Genomic DNA, 17,777 nt, shown 5'->3' with positions numbered 1-17,777 from the left:
TTCAGTGCCCCTTTATTGAGTTGTGTTCTCCACCAGCACAGACCATTTCCAATTTCTTTGGGTTTTTCCACCCCTAGTTCACTACGCTCGACCCATCATTATCCTGGGCCCCACTAAGGACCGAGTCAACGATGACCTCCTCTCTGAGTTCCCTGACAAATTTGGCTCCTGTGTCCCACGTGAGTCTGACAGGCGGTCCCTATTCCTGCCCCACTTCCTGGGTAACAAGATAAAATTACGGGTGGTGGATCGGAAGGACTTCTGCTTCAGGAGGAAGCCTTGGCTTGGGCTACTTACTATCGCTCCCCTGTGCATGACGGAGACTCCCCACTTGTGCTTCTGCAGACACCACTCGGCCGAAACGGGAGTACGAAGTGGATGGGCGGGACTACCATTTTGTTGCCTCGCGGGAGAAGATGGAGAAGGACATTCAGAGCCACAAGTTCATCGAGGCCGGCCAGTACAACAGCCACCTGTACGGGACGAGCGTCCAGTCAGTGCGCGAGGTGGCTGAGCAGGTAGGCCGGAAGTGGGGAGTTGAAGAATCACGCAAATGCCAGAGTTTTTGAGAAATAATTTTGTGGTAGAGCACCTGCTTTGCATGCAGAATGTCCAAAGTTCAGTTCCCAGCAGGGACTGTGAGAGACTCTTACCTGATACTGGGGAAAGCAACTCAGCATAGGCAATATTGAACTAGATAGACCACTGACTGAGTAGGCAACTTCCTGGGTCTTCCTCCCCCTAACAGAAAGTTTTGGAGAAAGCAAGCAGGGAGAGGTTACCAAAACTCAAGGGTCCATTGATATTTAGATACTCTCCAGCAGCACGCAGCCAAGATCTTGCTCAGGGCTGACGCCCCAGACTCAAATTATCCCCCCCCCCCCCGTTTGACTGGGTCTCTTGTTGTTATAGGAGGGAGTAGCAGAGGATCCCTGAAGATTGAGATCTACAATATGCTGTGTATATCCCCTCAATTGTGTATGGGGTGGGGGCGAGGGGACAGAATAGGCGATTGGCCTGCCAGTGGAGTGGACATTTTTGCCAGGCGGAAGCGATTGGGGAGGCCATAGAATAGCTGTGGCTTTGCGTGACCAGCAGGGGCAGAAATGGAATACAAATTCGTGTTGAAACCTCTTGACCACATTTCTCTCTCCCCGCCCAGGGCAAGCACTGCATTTTGGACGTTTCGGCCAATGCCGTGCGGAGGCTGCAGGCAGCTCAACTTCACCCCATCGCCGTTTTTATCCGGCCACGCTCCCTCGAGAATGTTCTGTGAGTGCCCCCCCGGGGTGGACAGGGGCTGTGGAATAGGGGGCGGGGGTAGGAGGGTGTCCACACGTCATTTGTCCCACGCCTAGAAAGCACGGAGGTGCTGAGAGGTTTTCCGCTTGCCCCGTGCTTCCTGGGTACGGGTCCTCTGAAAGGTTTTCCATTTACCCCGCTGCTTTCACCAGGAAACCCCACTCTTGACCACTGAATCAGAGGCAACGTTAATCTGGAAAACCCGATAGACTTTTGTTGTTGTTTTTTAAAAATAATTTTTATTCATTTTGTAAGATTAGAGAATATAACATAATAAAACATGAAAAGTACAGAAATTCAAAAAAAGAAAAGAAAGAAAAAAGAAACAATATATAATTCTTACAATTGTATAACTTCCTCTTAACATCAATAAGTGAAAACAAAATCGAAAATTCTTTCTAGTAGCACCTTAGAGACCAACTGAGTTTGTTCCTGGTGTGCATGCACACGAAAGCTCATACCAGGAACAAACTCAGTTGGTCTCTAAGGTGCTACTAGAAAGAATTTTCGATTTTGTTTTGACTATGGCAGACCAACACGGCTACCCACCTGTAACATCAATAAGTGACTTCTCCCAATCCCCCCCATCTGAATTTTATTTCCTAATCTTCTTTGACAGTTACTAGGGGCTAACATTTTATCCAATATTTTCTTCTTAAACATCTATACTTAACCTACTTCCTAAAAATATTGCAAAAAACCTATAGCTACTTCCTTAGGCAATGCTAAATATTACAATACTTTTTCAAGTAAATTTTAAATTTCTTCCAGTCTTTCTCCACCGACTCTTCTCCTTGGTCGCGGAGTCTCCCAGTCAGTTCGGCAAGTTCCATAAAGTCTAGCATCTTCATTTGCCATTCGTCTATAGCTGGTAGATCTTGACTCTTCCAGTTTTTTGCAAGTAGTAGCCTCGCAGCAGTTGTGGCATACAGAAAGAATGTTAAATCTTTTTTAGGGATTTCCTCTCCTACAATTCCCAATAAAAACGCTTCTGGTTTCTTAATAAAAGTGTCTTTCAACACTTTTTTCATTTCATTATAAATCTTTTCCCAGAAGTCTTTTACCTTGGGGCACGTCCACCAAATGTGGTAAAAGGTCCTTTTTCCACAATTTCTCCCAGTCTTTAAGCATAATTTTGTGCCCCACATCCTTAACCCATCCTATCATTACAGACTTTTGTTCCAATTCACCGGTAAGGAGCAGGTTTTCCCAGGGAAAAGCAGCGTGGCAAGCGGAAGTGGTGGGTGAGGCCTCTGTTGCCATCTTTGCCTTGTTTTTTGGTCTGAAAGGGCCAGGAAGGTGTAAGATGTTGCACAAAGGTTGGAGTGTGCAAAGGGGTGGGATGTGGTCTGAGATCAGCCAAAGCTTTCATTTATCAAGGGTTGTTGTGGGGATTAAATGAGGAAGACAGAGAAAACCATGTACATCACATTGAGCTCCTTGCAGGAAAAGTGGGATAAATAAATGCAATAAATAAATGAAATGTATCCTTAGCATTTCTAAGCAGCACCTAGCAAGACGGTCTCCTCTGAGCCTTTGAGGAAAGACAAAGTTGTTCAGGGGCTTTTAAGTCTGTTTTAAAAAGAGAAGGCAACAAAGGGTACTCCCATGCTGTCACTATTTTTGGGTGGGATTCAATCTCAGGCCAGCAAATTCAGGTTGCACAATTATTGGTAAGGTCTTGTGCAACAAATCTGCTCTCCCCTACCCCACCCTCCCTCCCTCCCAAAATATATCTAGTCATTTTGCTATAGGGGAAGTGGTGGGTGTTTTGAAACAGCCTCCCTGCAAACAAATCAGAATGAATGCTCATTAAAAAGAAAAAGGCTCTGTGATAGAGCATTTGCTTTGGATGCGGGAGGTCCAGTCCCCGACAGAATTGCAAAGTAGAGCCAGGAGACTCCCTGCTTGAAACCCTGGAGAGCCACTGCTGCCGGTCAGTGTAGGCAGCAGCTGGCTGGGGCTGATGGGAGTTGTAGTCCCAAACTGCTGGAGGGCACCACCTTGGAAAAGGCCGGATATTGGATACATTAATGGAAGCAGGCAAGGGATAGCCGTTGTGATGTCTAAAGAGAACCTCCAGATCCTGAGGCAGTATATCCTGTGAACACCAGTTGCCAGGGAGCAGCCACTAGAGAGGGTTTTTTCCCCTTCATTTCCTGTTTAGTGAGATTTACAGAAGCATCTGGTTGGCCACTGGGTGAGCACCAGGCTGCCCCCAAACTGCCGACTGGTTCCCCAAATAGCAGAAGCAAGTAAACATACACACACACACACACACACACACACACACACACACACACACACACTGTGTGCACACCCAAAGCACAGGGGGGAAATTCAGCAGAATACAGGCAGGTGGAAGAGACAGCTTTGGGGTTGCACCATCTTCGTAATCACTTTGTGTCCTTCTTTTTTCGCCTTTCCTTCTTCTCCAGAGAAATTAACAAGCGGATAACGGAGGAGCAGGCGCGGAAAGCCTTCGACAGAGCTACAAAACTGGAGCAGGAATTTACAGAGTGCTTCTCGGGTAGATAACCTCTTGCTTTCCAAACCATCAGCTCTGGGCACAATTCACAGAAGGCTTAAGTCGGCAGAGGTGGGGGAAGGGGAGCCTCCGGCAGCTTCTGGGGTTTTCTGGGAAGGGAATTAGCTCATTGGTGAGAGCATCTGCCTTGTGTGCAGAAGGTCCCAGATTCAATCCCTGACAGTGTCTCCAGGTAAGAGTTGGGAATGTCCACTGCCTGGAGGTCTGGAGTGCCACTGCTGCCAGTCACTGTGCACATCAGAACATGGGAAGAACCCTGCAGCTGGAACAGGTCAAAGTCCAGCACTCTGTTCTCAAAAGTGGCCAACCATGGGAAATCCACAAGCAGGACCTGAGCACAACAGGACCCTCCTTACCTGTGATTGCCAGCGTGCATAGCCATTATGATTAGTAACTAGTAGCAGCCTCATCCTCCAGTGTACCTATGAGTTCCTTCTATTGGAAGGAGCTCCAGCAGTTATCCAATTCCTTCCCGCTGCAGGATTTGTGGGCATACAATTCATACAGGTGGGCTTAACTTGCATAATCCAAGTTCGTCCTTTAACCAAGGCCACCGTGTGGGGCCTCACTGGATGGGCAGGAGGCCTACATCTGACAAAGTGGGCTGTAACCCACGAAAGCTTATGCCACAACAGTTTTGTTAGTCTTTAAGGTGCCACAAGACTCTTGATGTATCCAGGCCAGAGCAGAGGGGGTGGGGCCAATTGGCATGGGGCCTAATCTGAATCCCCTGGTAGAGGCAAAGGGGGGCCCTTGGGCCTACATTTCCCATATGGTGGGCCTATGACCAGCTCGGCACAGCCCTGGATGTATCTGCTACAACAGGCATTCTGGGAATCCTGTCTTGCCAGGAGCTGAATACCAGTTGCTGAGAGCCACAGGAGAGGAGAGAGTGGTGTTTTGCTCAGGTCCTGCTTCTTGTCTTCCCAACGAAGCATCTGCTTGGCCACTGTAACAACAGAATGCTGGACTCGATGTGCCATTGGCCTGATCCAGCAGGGCTCTTAGATCCCAGAGTGAGCCCCTGGCCTGGTTCAGCAGCCAGCCTCTTCTGAATGTTCTTACAAACTGATCTCTCGGGTTCTAAAAGCAACCACAGACTCTCTCTCTCTCTCTGTGACACACTCACCCCTTGCCATCTTCTCCCTCTTTCCCCCCAGCCATCGTAGAAGGAGACAGCTTCGAAGAGATCTACCACAAGATCAAAAGAATCATTGAGGAGCTCTCCGGCCCGTACATTTGGATCCCGGCTCGTGAGAGACTTTAGGAGCTTAATGTGAACTGATATTTCCCGGAAGGGATGGCAAAACCAACCACCACCGAATCTGCGACAGAGCTGTCCTCTCTGGAGAGGGGGACCGACTCTTGTCTCTTGCCACTGAACTTAGCTGTTTGGTTAATATTTTGGGGATGGGTGGGGATGTCGTGGGACAGGCTTCTTTCGTTTCTTCCGTTGACTCTTTAATATTCTCAATTTTTGTTTTCCTTTTTCCTTTCTTTTTTCTTTTCTTCTTGCGTGATCCGGCTCCCCCACCCCTAATCCTGATTCAAAACTGCTCCCGTTTTAATTTCTGCAGCAAATGTGGGGCTTTCTTCCATCCCCAACAGCGCTAGCGCATGCATGCTGTCATTTGGGGGGGCAGGTGGTGGCACAGGGGAAGAATGGGGGGGTGTTCTTAGATTCTGGTCTGTTTCGTTTTACAAGCAGCAAGGTGGAGGGGAGGCACACGCAGACTCTGAACTCGGAGAGAGAAAGACTGAAACAAACTTATTGTGGGAGAGAAGAGAGAGATATTTTTTAAGAAAAACTTTCTGCAAAATGGAAGCCACTTTTGATGAGTTTACTTTCCAGAACTCCCACCCCTTTTTTCCAGTGATTCAGAAGAAAAAAAGGCATTGTTGCTGAGGAGTTTTAAAGTTCCCTGATTGTGCTTTGATCATTAGGGCAGAGAAGAGGGATGATGGGTATTCGGGAGGTTTTTTAATTTTGGAAGGAAGAGTAACACTGCACACTCGTTAAAAGAATCAAAACAAATTCACCAAGCTAAGTTTTCTGCTGTTTTAAAAAATAAAAAACCCAACTATTTTCCCCTTGGAAGGAAACAAGGGTACCTTTTTCCATTCCTTCCTTCTTTTGTTTTGGCTGAATAATATTCTACGATTGAAACAAGCACAGACCCAGGACTGATTAATCCAAGATAATCCTCGCTTGCAAGAATGGCCTGATGATGACAATGACTTTGGGATATAATATATCTATATCTATATATCTATATATATAGATAGATAGATACTATTTTCAGTTGACTTTTTCTCTCTTTTTGATTTTCTCTTTCATTTTGTTTTGTTTTTTTCCTCTTCAGTGCATGAAGTTTACTTTTGTGGCTTCAAAAAAAGGATAACAAAAAATAATATTAACAATAATCATGGAACCATTTTTGCTAATCCAGCAATCTATATTTTTCTTTCTGGGGGAGGGAGAGGAGAGAGAAAAAAAGAAGAGAAAGGTTGGGGAAAAGGGGAAATAGAGTTTTTTTGATGTCCTGTGACTATTTTTTGGGGTCATATCAAGTATTTTGGTGCGGCTGTGCGTGATGTATGAAAAAAAATACACAGAGGAGAACAGTTTTAGTGGGTGGGAGATATATTTCGGAGGGCTGTTTTAAGTTCACTTTGAAGATTTTAATTTCCAAATCTAATGGATTAATTATTATTTTTTGTATATAAAGAAAAAAACAGAGATTGGACTTGGGGGTTGGGGGAGTTGGATATATTTAGCCCCCAACCCCACTGCTCCAGCCACTGCTGGCCCCCGGCAAGACACAAAACTCTCCAAAAGTTAGCCTGTCGGGGGTAGGAGGAAGGTCCCGGATTAAACTTGTACTCTAGAAAGGAAGAGCTGCTCGTGTGTCAGTGGAGAAGTTTATTTCTGTAGCTGCTGTGAAGTTAAGCAACTCGGATTCTGCTCCAAATGCTTGAACTAAGCTTTCGCTCGAACCGGGTTCTCCCCTGCCCCACCCTCCAAAAGCAAGCCTCACCCTGACCGTTCATAGAAATAATTTTTAAAATGACAGGGGTTGAATCTGACATTTTAATTATGCCTGAAAAGCATATGTTGGACCTGGTCTGAAAGCTCCGAAGGCTGGCTACCACTCCCCACCCTGCCCAAGGAGCGCAAATGTCCTTTTTTTCTTTTCTTTAAACAACCATTGAGTTGAGGCAAAAACAAGGATAGTCTACAGAAAACAAAGGAAAAGATGCAGCTGGAATGGAGGTACAGAGCACAAGGATACCAACGTGCTTGGAGGGGGTGGGGCATCCCAGGGCTGTGTTTGCCCCCCTCCCCCAAAGTCGCCCCAGCTCACATGACTGACTATGCCAATTCACCCACAGGCCAGTGGGGTAAAGCTGGGGGGGGGGAGTTTACTCTGGGGAAACTGCCCATCCATGGCAAGATGGCGGCTGACAGATGTGGCCTCTGATCCTGATTTAAACAGTTTGATCTGGCCTTCTGCGCCCCCCTCTTCAGGCCCTTCTAAAAGTGTGCCGTTTCAAGCAGGGCAACCCAGACTCCTGAACTCCCTGGTTTTTCTAAGAGGGTCCAGAAGGGATCGGACACTTTGCGTCTCTTCTCCTTGCCCCCCTCCCCTCCCAGTAATGCTCGCTGAACACAATGGGTGCCTCCCGTCACACTGATTTGATAAGGGCTTTCCTCCCAAGGGAATGGGGTTCCTGGTGCCAACCCCCTCCCCCCCCCCAAAAACCCAGTGTGTTGGCATGGAAGGGGTTGGTCAGACACAAAAGGTTCTTCCCCCTCCCCTGGGGCATTATTTAAAAAAACAAAACAGGATGTAATTGGAGGTTGTTTCTTGCTGGGGGCCACGTGAAGTTTGTTTGGGGTGGGCGGGTGGGTGGGGAGATATAAGAGTATTTTGCATAGAAATATTATCGCCTTCGGCAACGAATAATTAAAAACCAATGAAAAACCCATGTGCTTGTGTGGTTGTGTGATTTGTTTGTGGGGGGCGGCAGCGGGGAGGAATAGTTGTGTTAACTTCAGTATCACTTCTGTTTTCCTCCTATATACATAAGAATGTAAGGTGTCATCACGACATGGGTGGCGCTGCAGTCTAAACCACTGAGCTTGCCGATCGGAAGGTCGGCGGTTCAAATCCCCACGATGGGGTGAGCTCCCGTTGCTCGGTCCCTGCTCCTACCAACCTAGCAGTTTGAAAGCACGCCAGTGCAAGTAGATAAATAGGTACCGCTCTGGTGGGAAGGTAAACGGCGTTACCGTGTGCTGCTCTGGTTCACCAGAAGCGGCCTAGTTATGCTGGCCACATGACCCGGAAAAACTGCGGACAAACGCCAGCTCCCTCAGCCAGTAAAGCGAGATGAGTGCCGCAACCCCAGAGTCATTTGCGACTGCACTTAACTGTCAGGGGTCCTTTACCTTTAAGGTCTCATCATGCTCTGCAATTTGCATGGCTCCCACTAGGTGGCCACACCAACCGCAGACTGGTCCAGGGGAGCTGTGCCTCCCTCCATTAAACGGGCCTGCAACAATGTTGAGGGTGGGTTTAAATGTGCCTGCAGTGAGATTTAATTGGCCCTTCACACAGTCGTTTAGCAAGCAGCTCTGTGTAGTGTGACATGTACAATAGCAAACTCAAGTTTCCGGTGCCAATGGCTATGTCACCGCAATGGGACCTCTGGGAAACAAGAACATGGGAAGAGCCCTGCAGCTGGATCAGGCCACAGATGATGCATCTTCTCATGGTGGCCGACCAGGTGTTCCAAGGTGAAGCTTGCCTGTTGATCACAGCAACAGGTATTCAGAGGGATGGCGCTTTTGGATGTGGAGGTGTGAGACAGGGATGTCACGTGTGTGTGTGCTGCTGCTGCTGCTACTGCTGAGAATTGTAGTCCAAAACATCTGGGGGGCCCAGGTTGGGAATGGTTGGTGTATACGAAGATCATAAACAACTGTATTTGACTTCTTTCACTTAAGAATGAAAGCTGGGCCCTTTTGCATCCCAAACAAAGAAGGCAGTAGGATCCAAATAAATTGTCACTTTTGTGCATTTAATTTCACTTATTTTGAAGAAAATGGGAAAACTCTGTTCCTGATACTGATCGGCTTTTTTGAAAGCTGAAATGCCGTCCTTCCCTGGAGAGAGAGCAAAAGTATGTTGACAGTGCAAAGATCACTTGAGGGGGCCTGGAGAAGGTTGGCGGAAGGGGGCCGAGGGAGTCGATGCATAGAGCTTGTGGAACATCCTGCCCTGCAGACACTGGACAGCTGAAAAGAGGAGGAAACAGAAGGCCCCACTTTGTATTGTCTGCTCCACAAACCTCCATAGGAGCAATGTGCTTCCACATTTCTGGAAACTCATGATAAGGATCCTTGCCAAACCTTGTTAGGAGAGGCTAGCTCTTTTGCAGCCGTTCTCTAAACCGATTGGCTTGTAGCTGTGGACGCGAAGGGTGCAATGATCCCACGTTCACTGGGGAGCAGTCTGATCCATTAGACAAATGGGGCAGTGCCCCACCAACCTCATGTTGCTTTCAGGTAGCTTCTCACCTGCCTACTTACAAAACAGTCCTGATGATGGTGCTTTCAACCTTTTCCAGTCCGTGACTCCCTTGACCAACTACATTTGTTGTATGCCTCCCATCTGGGGAAACAAGTTAGCTCACCCCTTCCCTGCAGAGACGGCAGCCCCTCACCCTTTTTCAAACGCCCTCCTTTGTGGAGTGTTCCCTCGGACTCTTCTTGGGAGTCCTGCAGGCGGCCACCACCACTACCCCTGGTCTCTGAGCCGCACCTCACCCCAAAGAGAGGTGCCTCCTCATGCCCCCTCCCCGGGGCATGGGAAGAGGATGCCCACAGGGTTAGAGGCCCGATAGAGATGTGAGAGGGCATCATTAGAAGGAGGGAAGGAAAGAGGGACGGTGGCCATTGTTGCCTGCGGCACCCCTCACCATCATTCAAAGCACCCCCAGGGTGTCTCATTTGTCTATTCCTCTCTTAAGCCATCCAAGCTGGTGGTCAACACTGCCTCCTGTGGGAGGGAGTTCCATAGTCTAACTCTGTGCAGAAGCACTTTCTTCTATCTGCCCTGAATCTTCCAACATTCCACTTCATGGGATGTCCACAAATTTGACTGTTACAAGAGAGGGAGAAAAGCTTTTCTCTCTTTGCTTTCTCCACCCCAGGCATAATTTTATAAACTTCCATCTTAAGTCATCTCTTACCCGCCTTTTCTCGAGACTGAAAAGCTGCAAATATGGCTCCCTTTCCTCACTGGGAACCTTCCTCCTCCTTTGTCTCAACGTTGCCTTTGTGCGTGGGTCGGCAAACTAAGGCCCACGGGCCAGATCTGGCCCAATTGCCTTCTAAATCCGGCCCGCAGATGGTCTGGGAATCGGTGCGTGGATCGCCAGCATGTGCGTTCTTTCCCTCTCCCTCCCTCGGCAGCAGTGGTGGTGCCTCCTCCCTCCCTCCTCCTGGCTTTTCCCTGCCCTGCCTAGAGGAGGAAGGGGGCTGGGCTTTATTGATGCCAGCCCTTCTCCAGAGCCCTTTTGCGTGCTGCTCATTGTCCCTTTCCCACCGCCGCCAATCCCTGGAGCTCGCAAGACACAGGTTGGCTAAGCGCTCCTCTTGAGCGGCTGCCATTTAAAGCAGCCCCTCTCTGGAACCCTTTCGCGCACCACTCATAGTCCCTCATTCATTCCCTCCCCCGCAAAAAAATAGTTCGGCCCCCCCACAAGGTCTGAGTGAAACAGTTTGAGGACCCCTGCCTTTGTGGAATTTATCGGTAGCAGGCTAGAGTTGCGTGTTTCTGCTTGTCATTTGCTCTGGCGCCACCTGCTGTTGGCCTCCTAGCCTCCCACCCTTTGTTGTTGTTGTTGTTCAGTCGTTCAGTCGTGTCCGACTCTTTGTGATCCCATGGACCAGAGCACGCCAGGCACGCCTATCCTTCACTGCCTCCCGCAGTTTGGCCAAACTCATGTTAGTAGCTTCGAGAACACTGTCCAACCATCTCGTCCTCTGTCGTCCCCTTCTCCTTGTGCCCTCCATCTTTCCCAACATCAGGGTCTTTTCCAGGGAGTCTTCTCTTCTCATGAGGTGGCCAAAGTACTGGAGCCTCAACTTCAGGATCTGTCCTTCCAGTGAGCACTCGGGGCTGATTTCTTTAAGGATGGATAGGTTTGATCTTTCTGCAGTCCATGGGACTTTCGAGAGTCTCCTCCTGCACCATAATTCAAAAGCATCAATTCTCCGGCGATCAGTCTTCTTTATGGTCCAGCTCTCACTTCCGTACATTACTACTGGGAAAACCATAGCTTTAACTATACGGACCTTTGTCGGCAAGGTGATGTCATTGCTTTTTAAGGTGCTGTCTCCCACCCTACCAGTTGCAAATGGGCCCCAGCCACCACCGCCCTACCAGGACATCCCAGGGACCACAGGCCAGATCAGACCTCTCTAGCATCCGAGGCAGCGCTCATCCTGCACTGCCAATGGCTTCTCTGAAGCCCTGACCCAGCCCAAGGCAGATCTGAAGTGTAGGTAGCACAAAAGGAAAGGCGAACTGAGAGGGCATTGCAGCGGGTGACTTAGATTTGAAGGAGCCCAAGCTGTCCTGCACTCCTGAGATGTCCACAGACTGGTGGCATTGTAAGTGACCCTCAGAAGCATGACTCTGGTTTCCTGCTGAGCGTTTTGTTCATTTAGCAAGATTTATATGCTGCTGAATCGAAAAATCTCTATGCAGCTTGCAAAATGTTCGTATAAATCAGCCATCAAAGCAGACTTTAAAAATAGTAGACACTTCTAAGAAACAAGATTACAGTGGATTCAGATTTCAAGAAACTAGATTCCTATTAAACATGAGGAAGAGCTTTCTGACGGGAAAGGCTGTTTGACAGTGAAATGGACTTCCTTGGAAGATGGTGGGCTCTCCTCTGTTGAAGGTCTTTAAGCAGAGGCTATCTTGTTGCTTGCTGTTGTTTTCTCAAAATGCACTTTTTGTATTGTGAAAAATAAATAAAAACATAAAAAGCAGAGGCCATCTGCCCAGGATTATTCCAGCTGTAATTCCTGCATTGCAGGGGGTTGGACTAGATGACCCCTGAGGTCCCCTCCAACTCTACAGTTCTCTGATTCTATGGGTAGGCCTGCCTAATGAAACAATCAAAATGGTTTTCCACAAGGTGTTGAAAAGAGTACAGAGTTGAAATTTACGGCATGTACTTCAATAAAAGAAAACATGTTAAAAATGATGTATAGATGGCACATTACCCCAGTTAAACTAGCAAAGATGTATAGGTCTGATAATAAGTGTTGGAAATGTAAGGAAAATGTCGGTACCTTTTATCATATGTGGTGGGAGTGTAAGAAGGTGAGAATATATTGGGATATGATATATCATGAGTTAAGAAAAATGTTGAAATATAATTTTGTTAAGAAACCTGAAGCTTTTTTATTAAGTATTGTAGGTACAGACATTGAAAAAAAGGACATTAAGCTTTTCCAATACGCAGTGACTGCAGCTAGGATTTTGCTAGCACAAAGGTGGAAACAAGAAGAATTGCCGACGAAAGAAGAATGGACAGTGAAATTGATGGAATACGCAGAATTGGACAAAATGACGGGGAGAATCCGGGAACAGCGGGACCACAAATTCATCAAAGACTGGTTAAAGTTTATGAATTATTTAAAAGACAATTTACAATTGAATACGCTAATAGGACTTCAAGAAGTTTTGTAGTTAATGTGTAGAAATATTATTGTAAGTATGGTAGTTAGAGTAAGTAGGAGTTTATGATAATGTAAGCAATGGTTGATTAAAGAAGTATAATATTAAGATATAACTTTGAAAGCCATGTGGAAGGTCTGAGGGAAGTCATGGCTATGTCAGCCAAAACTGGAAAATGTATGAGAATGTATGTTTTTGTTGTAGTATAGCATAAAATAATAAAAATTATTATAAAAAAAGAAAAGAAAAGAGTACAGAGAAAGCAGCTGTCTGATATCAATAGGCAGGGAGTTCCAAGGTTTAGGTGCCACCATGCTAAAAGATTGATTATCTCCCAAGTGAGGAACGAATTATTCTGCAACTGTTGCAGAAGTGCCAGTTCTGCAGTTTAGCATTCAGCGGCGGACAACCTTTCCCGTCTATGCTGAGCCTGAATCTAAAGGAAAACACCCTCAGGTGAGCGCTCCACACCAGAAACGGCCTTGGAGAACTGGAGAGAGTGTAAACAGTATATTGGATGTAAGCAAGGAAGATTTTTTGAGGGTGGTGGTGGTGGGGGGAACAGATCCTTTTAAGCTATTTGATTTTAACTACACCTTTCAGCAGTGAGTGTCATAAGCCAAGTTACATGTTGTCTGGAGAAACAGCTGGGTGGATTCTGTTCTCATTTAAAGGCAAATCTTCCAGATCTGCACTTTCCAAAGCAATACACGAACCAACCAGCACACAGTCCTCTTTCAAAATTGGCATTGTTTCTGCAATGTATAATCTTGGATTGGTGTATAATCTTATATGGGTGTGCGGCTGGGACTCCCTGGTCCTGAATGGGACAACTGTACCCCTGAAGGAGCGGGTGCGCAGCCTGGGAGTCGTTTTGGACTCACCGCTGTCCATGGAGGCGCAGGTCAATTATTTGTCCATGGCAGCTGTTTACCAGCTCCATCTGGTACGCAGGATGAGACCCTCCCTGCCCGCGGACTGTCTCGCCAGAGTGGCGCACGCTCTGGTTATCTCCCGCTTGGACTACTGCAATGTGCTCTACGTGGGGCTACCTTTGAAGGTGACCCAGAAACTGCAACTAATCCAGAATGCAGCAGCTAGACTGGGGACTGGGAGACCATATAACACCTGAAAGACCTTCACTGGCTCCCAGGACGTTTCTGAGCACAATTCAAAGTGTTGGTGCTGACATTTAAAGCCCTAAACGGCCTTGGCCCAGTATCCCTGAAGGAGTGTCTCCATCCCCATCGTCCGGGCCAGACACGGAGGTCCAGCTCCGAGGGCCTTCTGGCGGTTCCCTCCCTGCGAGAAGTGAGGTTGCAGGGAACCAGGCGGAGGGCCTTATTAGTGGTGGCGCCCACCCTGTGGAACGCCCTCCCACCAGATGTCAAGGAAATAAACAACTATCAGACTTTTGGAAGACATCTGAAGGCAGCCCTGTTTAGGGAAGTTTTGAATGTCTGATGTTTTATTGTGGTTTTTAAAATTCTGTTGGGAGCCACCCAGAGTGGCTGGGGAAACCATCCTGCTTAAAACAGGGAAACTGGAAGGTATTGCAGGAACGAAACCCAAAAGTGAATTCTGTGTTGTGGGGAGAAGGGACCCCCCTCTTCTGTACATCATTATCCTGCTGTTCGCGGGTGGCGCTGTGCTCTAAACCACAGAGCCTTGGGCTTGCCAATCAGAAGGTTGGTGGTTCGAATCCCCGCGATGCGGTGAGCTCCCGTTGCTCGGTCCCTGCTCCTGCCCACCTAGCAGTTCGAAAGCACGTCAAAAGTGCAAGTAGATAAATAGGCGGGAAGGTAAACGGCGTTTCCGTGCACTGCTCTGGTTCGCCAGAAGCGGCTTAGTCATGCTGGCCACATGACCCGGAAGCTGTACGCCGGCTCCCTCAGCCAGTAACGCGAGATGAGCACCGCAACCCCAGAGTCGTCCGCGACTGGACCTAACGGTCAGGGGTCCATTTACCTTTTCCTTTATCCTGCTGCTCTACACGACCTACAATGACTTCTGTACAGTAGGTGGAACCCTGAATTCTGAGAAGATTACACACAGAAACACACACACTCACAAACACAATAAATTGTTTTTATATCAGCAAATTTTCCTTTCCAGCTTGGGGGAAAGAGGAAGCTAGAGCGAAACTTTCCCCTTTGTGGTATTCATGGACTCAGTGCCATCGTGGCACATGCCATTCCAGTAATATTTGGTGGCATTTTGCAGGGCTTTCCTGTTGTGAAAACGAGCTGTCATTTATCCTGCAGTTGCAAGCTAAGGACATCGGAAGAGGTCGGATGAATCAGGACAGCAGCCTCCTCCCATCCTCCAGGCAATGAGAGATACTGAAGGCCAGGCGGAATAGCTCTGTCTTACCCAGGGGTATCACTGGTGGGGGGGCGGTGGGGGCGGTACGCCCCAGGTGACAGGGGAGGGTGGGGGTGACAAGCAGCGGCCCCTCCTGCCACTCCCACGCGCCGCCACTCCCTCCGTCACCCCGGGAGCAGCAGCACACGGCCGAGCGAGCACCCCGTCCGTGCACCGCTGCTGCTCCTGGGGTGACCGGTGGTGCGTGGGGAGTGGAGGGAGGGGCTGCCGCTTGTCACCCCCATGCGCCGCCGCTCGCTCTGTCGCCCCAGGAGCAGCAGCGCACAGTGTGTGTAGTGCTGCTGCTCCTGGGGCAATGGAGCGAACGGCGGCGCGTGGGGTGACAAGCGGCGGCCCCTCCCGCCACTCCCCACCACTCCCTCCGTCACCCTGGGAGCGGCAGCGCACGTCCCGATGACAGAGTGCGCCTGCGCGACATTCCACGCAGGCACACTCTGGCGTTGGGCCACCACTTCCGCGGCCTCCATTTGAGCCGCAGAGCGAAAAGGTGGCTTGTGGGGCTGCCGTGCGCGATCGGCAGGGAGCCGCCCCACGAGCCGCCTTTTTGCTCTGCGGCTTAAAAGGGGGCTGCGGAAGTGGCGGCAGCACTCTGTTGTGACGTCACAATGTGACGTCACGACGCCCCGCGCCCAGGGCATTTCCTTTTGCCGCCCCGGGTAGCACGGAGCCTTCCTCCACCACTGGTCTTACCGGCCCTGCGGAAGGAGATCAAGTCCTGCAGGGCCCTAGTCTCATGGGACAGAGCATTCCACCAGGTCGGGGCCATCACTGAAAAGGCCCTGGCCCTGGTGGAGGATAATCTGGCTTCCTTAGGGCCCAGGACCTTTAAGCGATTATTATTCATGGACCGTAGGGTCCTCTGCAGGGGGATAATAACAATAATAACAATAATAACAATAATAACAATAATAACAATAATAACAATAATAACAATAATAACAATAATAACAATAATAACAATAATAATAATAATAATAATAATAATAATAATAGTTGCTAGTATTACCCACCTTTTTCCCTGACAAGGACTCAAGGCAGGTTGATTTCACTCCATTTTTTTCTGCTCAAGACGATGTTTATACGACGTCTATGTGAACGGAGAAATGTTGGAGGGGATGAGCTTATGCACTGACTGGTAAAAAGTTCCCCTCCCTCTCTCATAACTCTAGACCAGGGGTCAGCAACCTTTTTCAGCCGTGGGCCGGTCCACCATCCCTCAGACCATGTGGGGTGCTGGACTATATTTTGGAGGAAAAATAATGAACGAATTCCTATGCCCCACAAATAACCCAGAGATGCCTTTTAAATAAAAGCACACATTCTACTCATGTAAAAACACACTGATTCCCAGACCATCTGCGAGCCGGATATACAAGGCGATTGGGCTGCATCCAGCTCACGGGCCTTAGGTTGCCTACCTCTGCTCTAGAACTAGCAAACATCCAATGAAGCTGAGTATTGGAAGATTTGGGGCATATAAAAGAAAGGGCCTCTTCATGCAGCGCATAGACAGACTATGGAATTCAGTCAAAACAAAATAAAAAATAAAAAAATTCCTTCCAGTAGCACCTTAGAGACCAACTAAGTTTGTTCTTGGTATGAGCTTTCGTGTGCATGCACACTTCTTCATAGAATCCTAGAGTTGGAAGAGACCCCGAGGGCCATCCAGTCCAACCCCCTGCCAAGCAGGAAACACCATCAAAGCATTCCTGACAGATGGCTGTCAAGCCTCTGCTTAAAGACCTCCAAAGAAGGAGACTCCACCACACTCCTTGGCAGCAAATTCCACTGCCGAACAGCTCTCACTGTCAGGAAGTTCTTCCTAATGTTTAGGTGGAATCTTCTTCCTTGTAGTTTGAATCCATTGCCCCGTGTCCGCTTCTCTGGAGCAGCAGAAAACAACCTTTCTTCCTCTTCTATATGACATCCTTTTATATATTTGAACATGGCTATCATATCACCGCTTAACCTTCTCTTCTCCAGACTAAACATACCCAGCTCCCTAAGCCGTTCCTCATAAGGCATCGTTTCCAGGCCTTTGACCATTTTGGTTGCCCTCCTCTGGACACGTTCCAGCTTGTCAGTATCCTTCTTGAACTGTGGTGCCCAGAACTGGACACAGTATTCCAGGTGAGGTCTGACCAGAGCGGAATACAGTGGTACTATTACTTCCCTTGATCTAGATGCTATACTCCTATTGATGCAGCCCAGAATTGCATTGGCTTTTTTAGCTGCTGCATCACACTGTTGACTCATGTCAAGTTTGTGGTCTACCAAGACTCCTAGATCCTTTTCACATGTACTGCTCTCAAGCCAGGCGTCACCCATCCTGTATTTGTGCCTTTCATTTTTTTTTGCCCAAGTGTAGTACTTTACACTTCTCCCTGTTAAAATTCATCTTGTTTGCTTTGGCCCAGTTGTCTAATCTGTTAAGGTCATTTTGAAGTGTGATCCTCTCCTCTAGGGTATTAGCCACCCCTCCCCATTTGGTGTCATCTGCAAACTTGATCAGGATACCCTCAAGCCCATCATCCAAGTCATTGATGAAGATGTTGAATAAGACTGGGCCCAAGACAGAACCCTGTGACACCCCACTAGTCACTTCTCTCCAGGATGAAGAGGAGCCATTGATGAGCACCCTTTGGGTTCGGTCAGTCAGCCAGTTACAAATCCACTGAATGGTAGCATTGTCTAGCCCGCATTTTACCAGCTTCTTTACAAGAATATCATGGGGCACCTTGTCAAAGGCCTTGCTGAAATCAAGATAGGCTACATCC

The 17,777-nt window shown here is 48.3% G+C and overlaps 1 protein-coding gene across 16 annotated transcripts in view; it reads left to right on the top strand.

The window, feature by feature from the left end:
- DLG4 (discs large MAGUK scaffold protein 4) overlaps positions 1-6,096 on the top strand; it is a 118,623-nt gene extending 112,527 nt beyond the window's left edge. For all 16 annotated transcript variants that reach the window (XM_033170984.1, XM_033170983.1, XM_033170982.1 and 13 more), the window contains 5 exons: positions 78-179; positions 346-518; positions 1,163-1,272; positions 3,741-3,832; positions 5,011-6,096. In XM_033170984.1, the coding sequence (XP_033026875.1) occupies positions 78-179; positions 346-518; positions 1,163-1,272; positions 3,741-3,832; positions 5,011-5,117 (584 nt within the window). In that variant the 3' untranslated portion in view covers positions 5,118-6,096. The remainder of the gene's footprint in view (positions 1-77; positions 180-345; positions 519-1,162; positions 1,273-3,740; positions 3,833-5,010) is intronic.
- Positions 6,097-17,777: the final 11,681 nt, after the last annotated feature.

The sequence above is a fragment of the Lacerta agilis genome, chromosome 14 (assembly GCF_009819535.1).
Source record: "Lacerta agilis isolate rLacAgi1 chromosome 14, rLacAgi1.pri, whole genome shotgun sequence".
In the NCBI taxonomy this organism is placed as follows: domain Eukaryota; kingdom Metazoa; phylum Chordata; class Lepidosauria; order Squamata; family Lacertidae; genus Lacerta; species Lacerta agilis.
The sequence above is the reverse complement of the archived record's forward strand: the minus strand, read 5'-3'. Positions and strand labels throughout refer to the sequence as shown.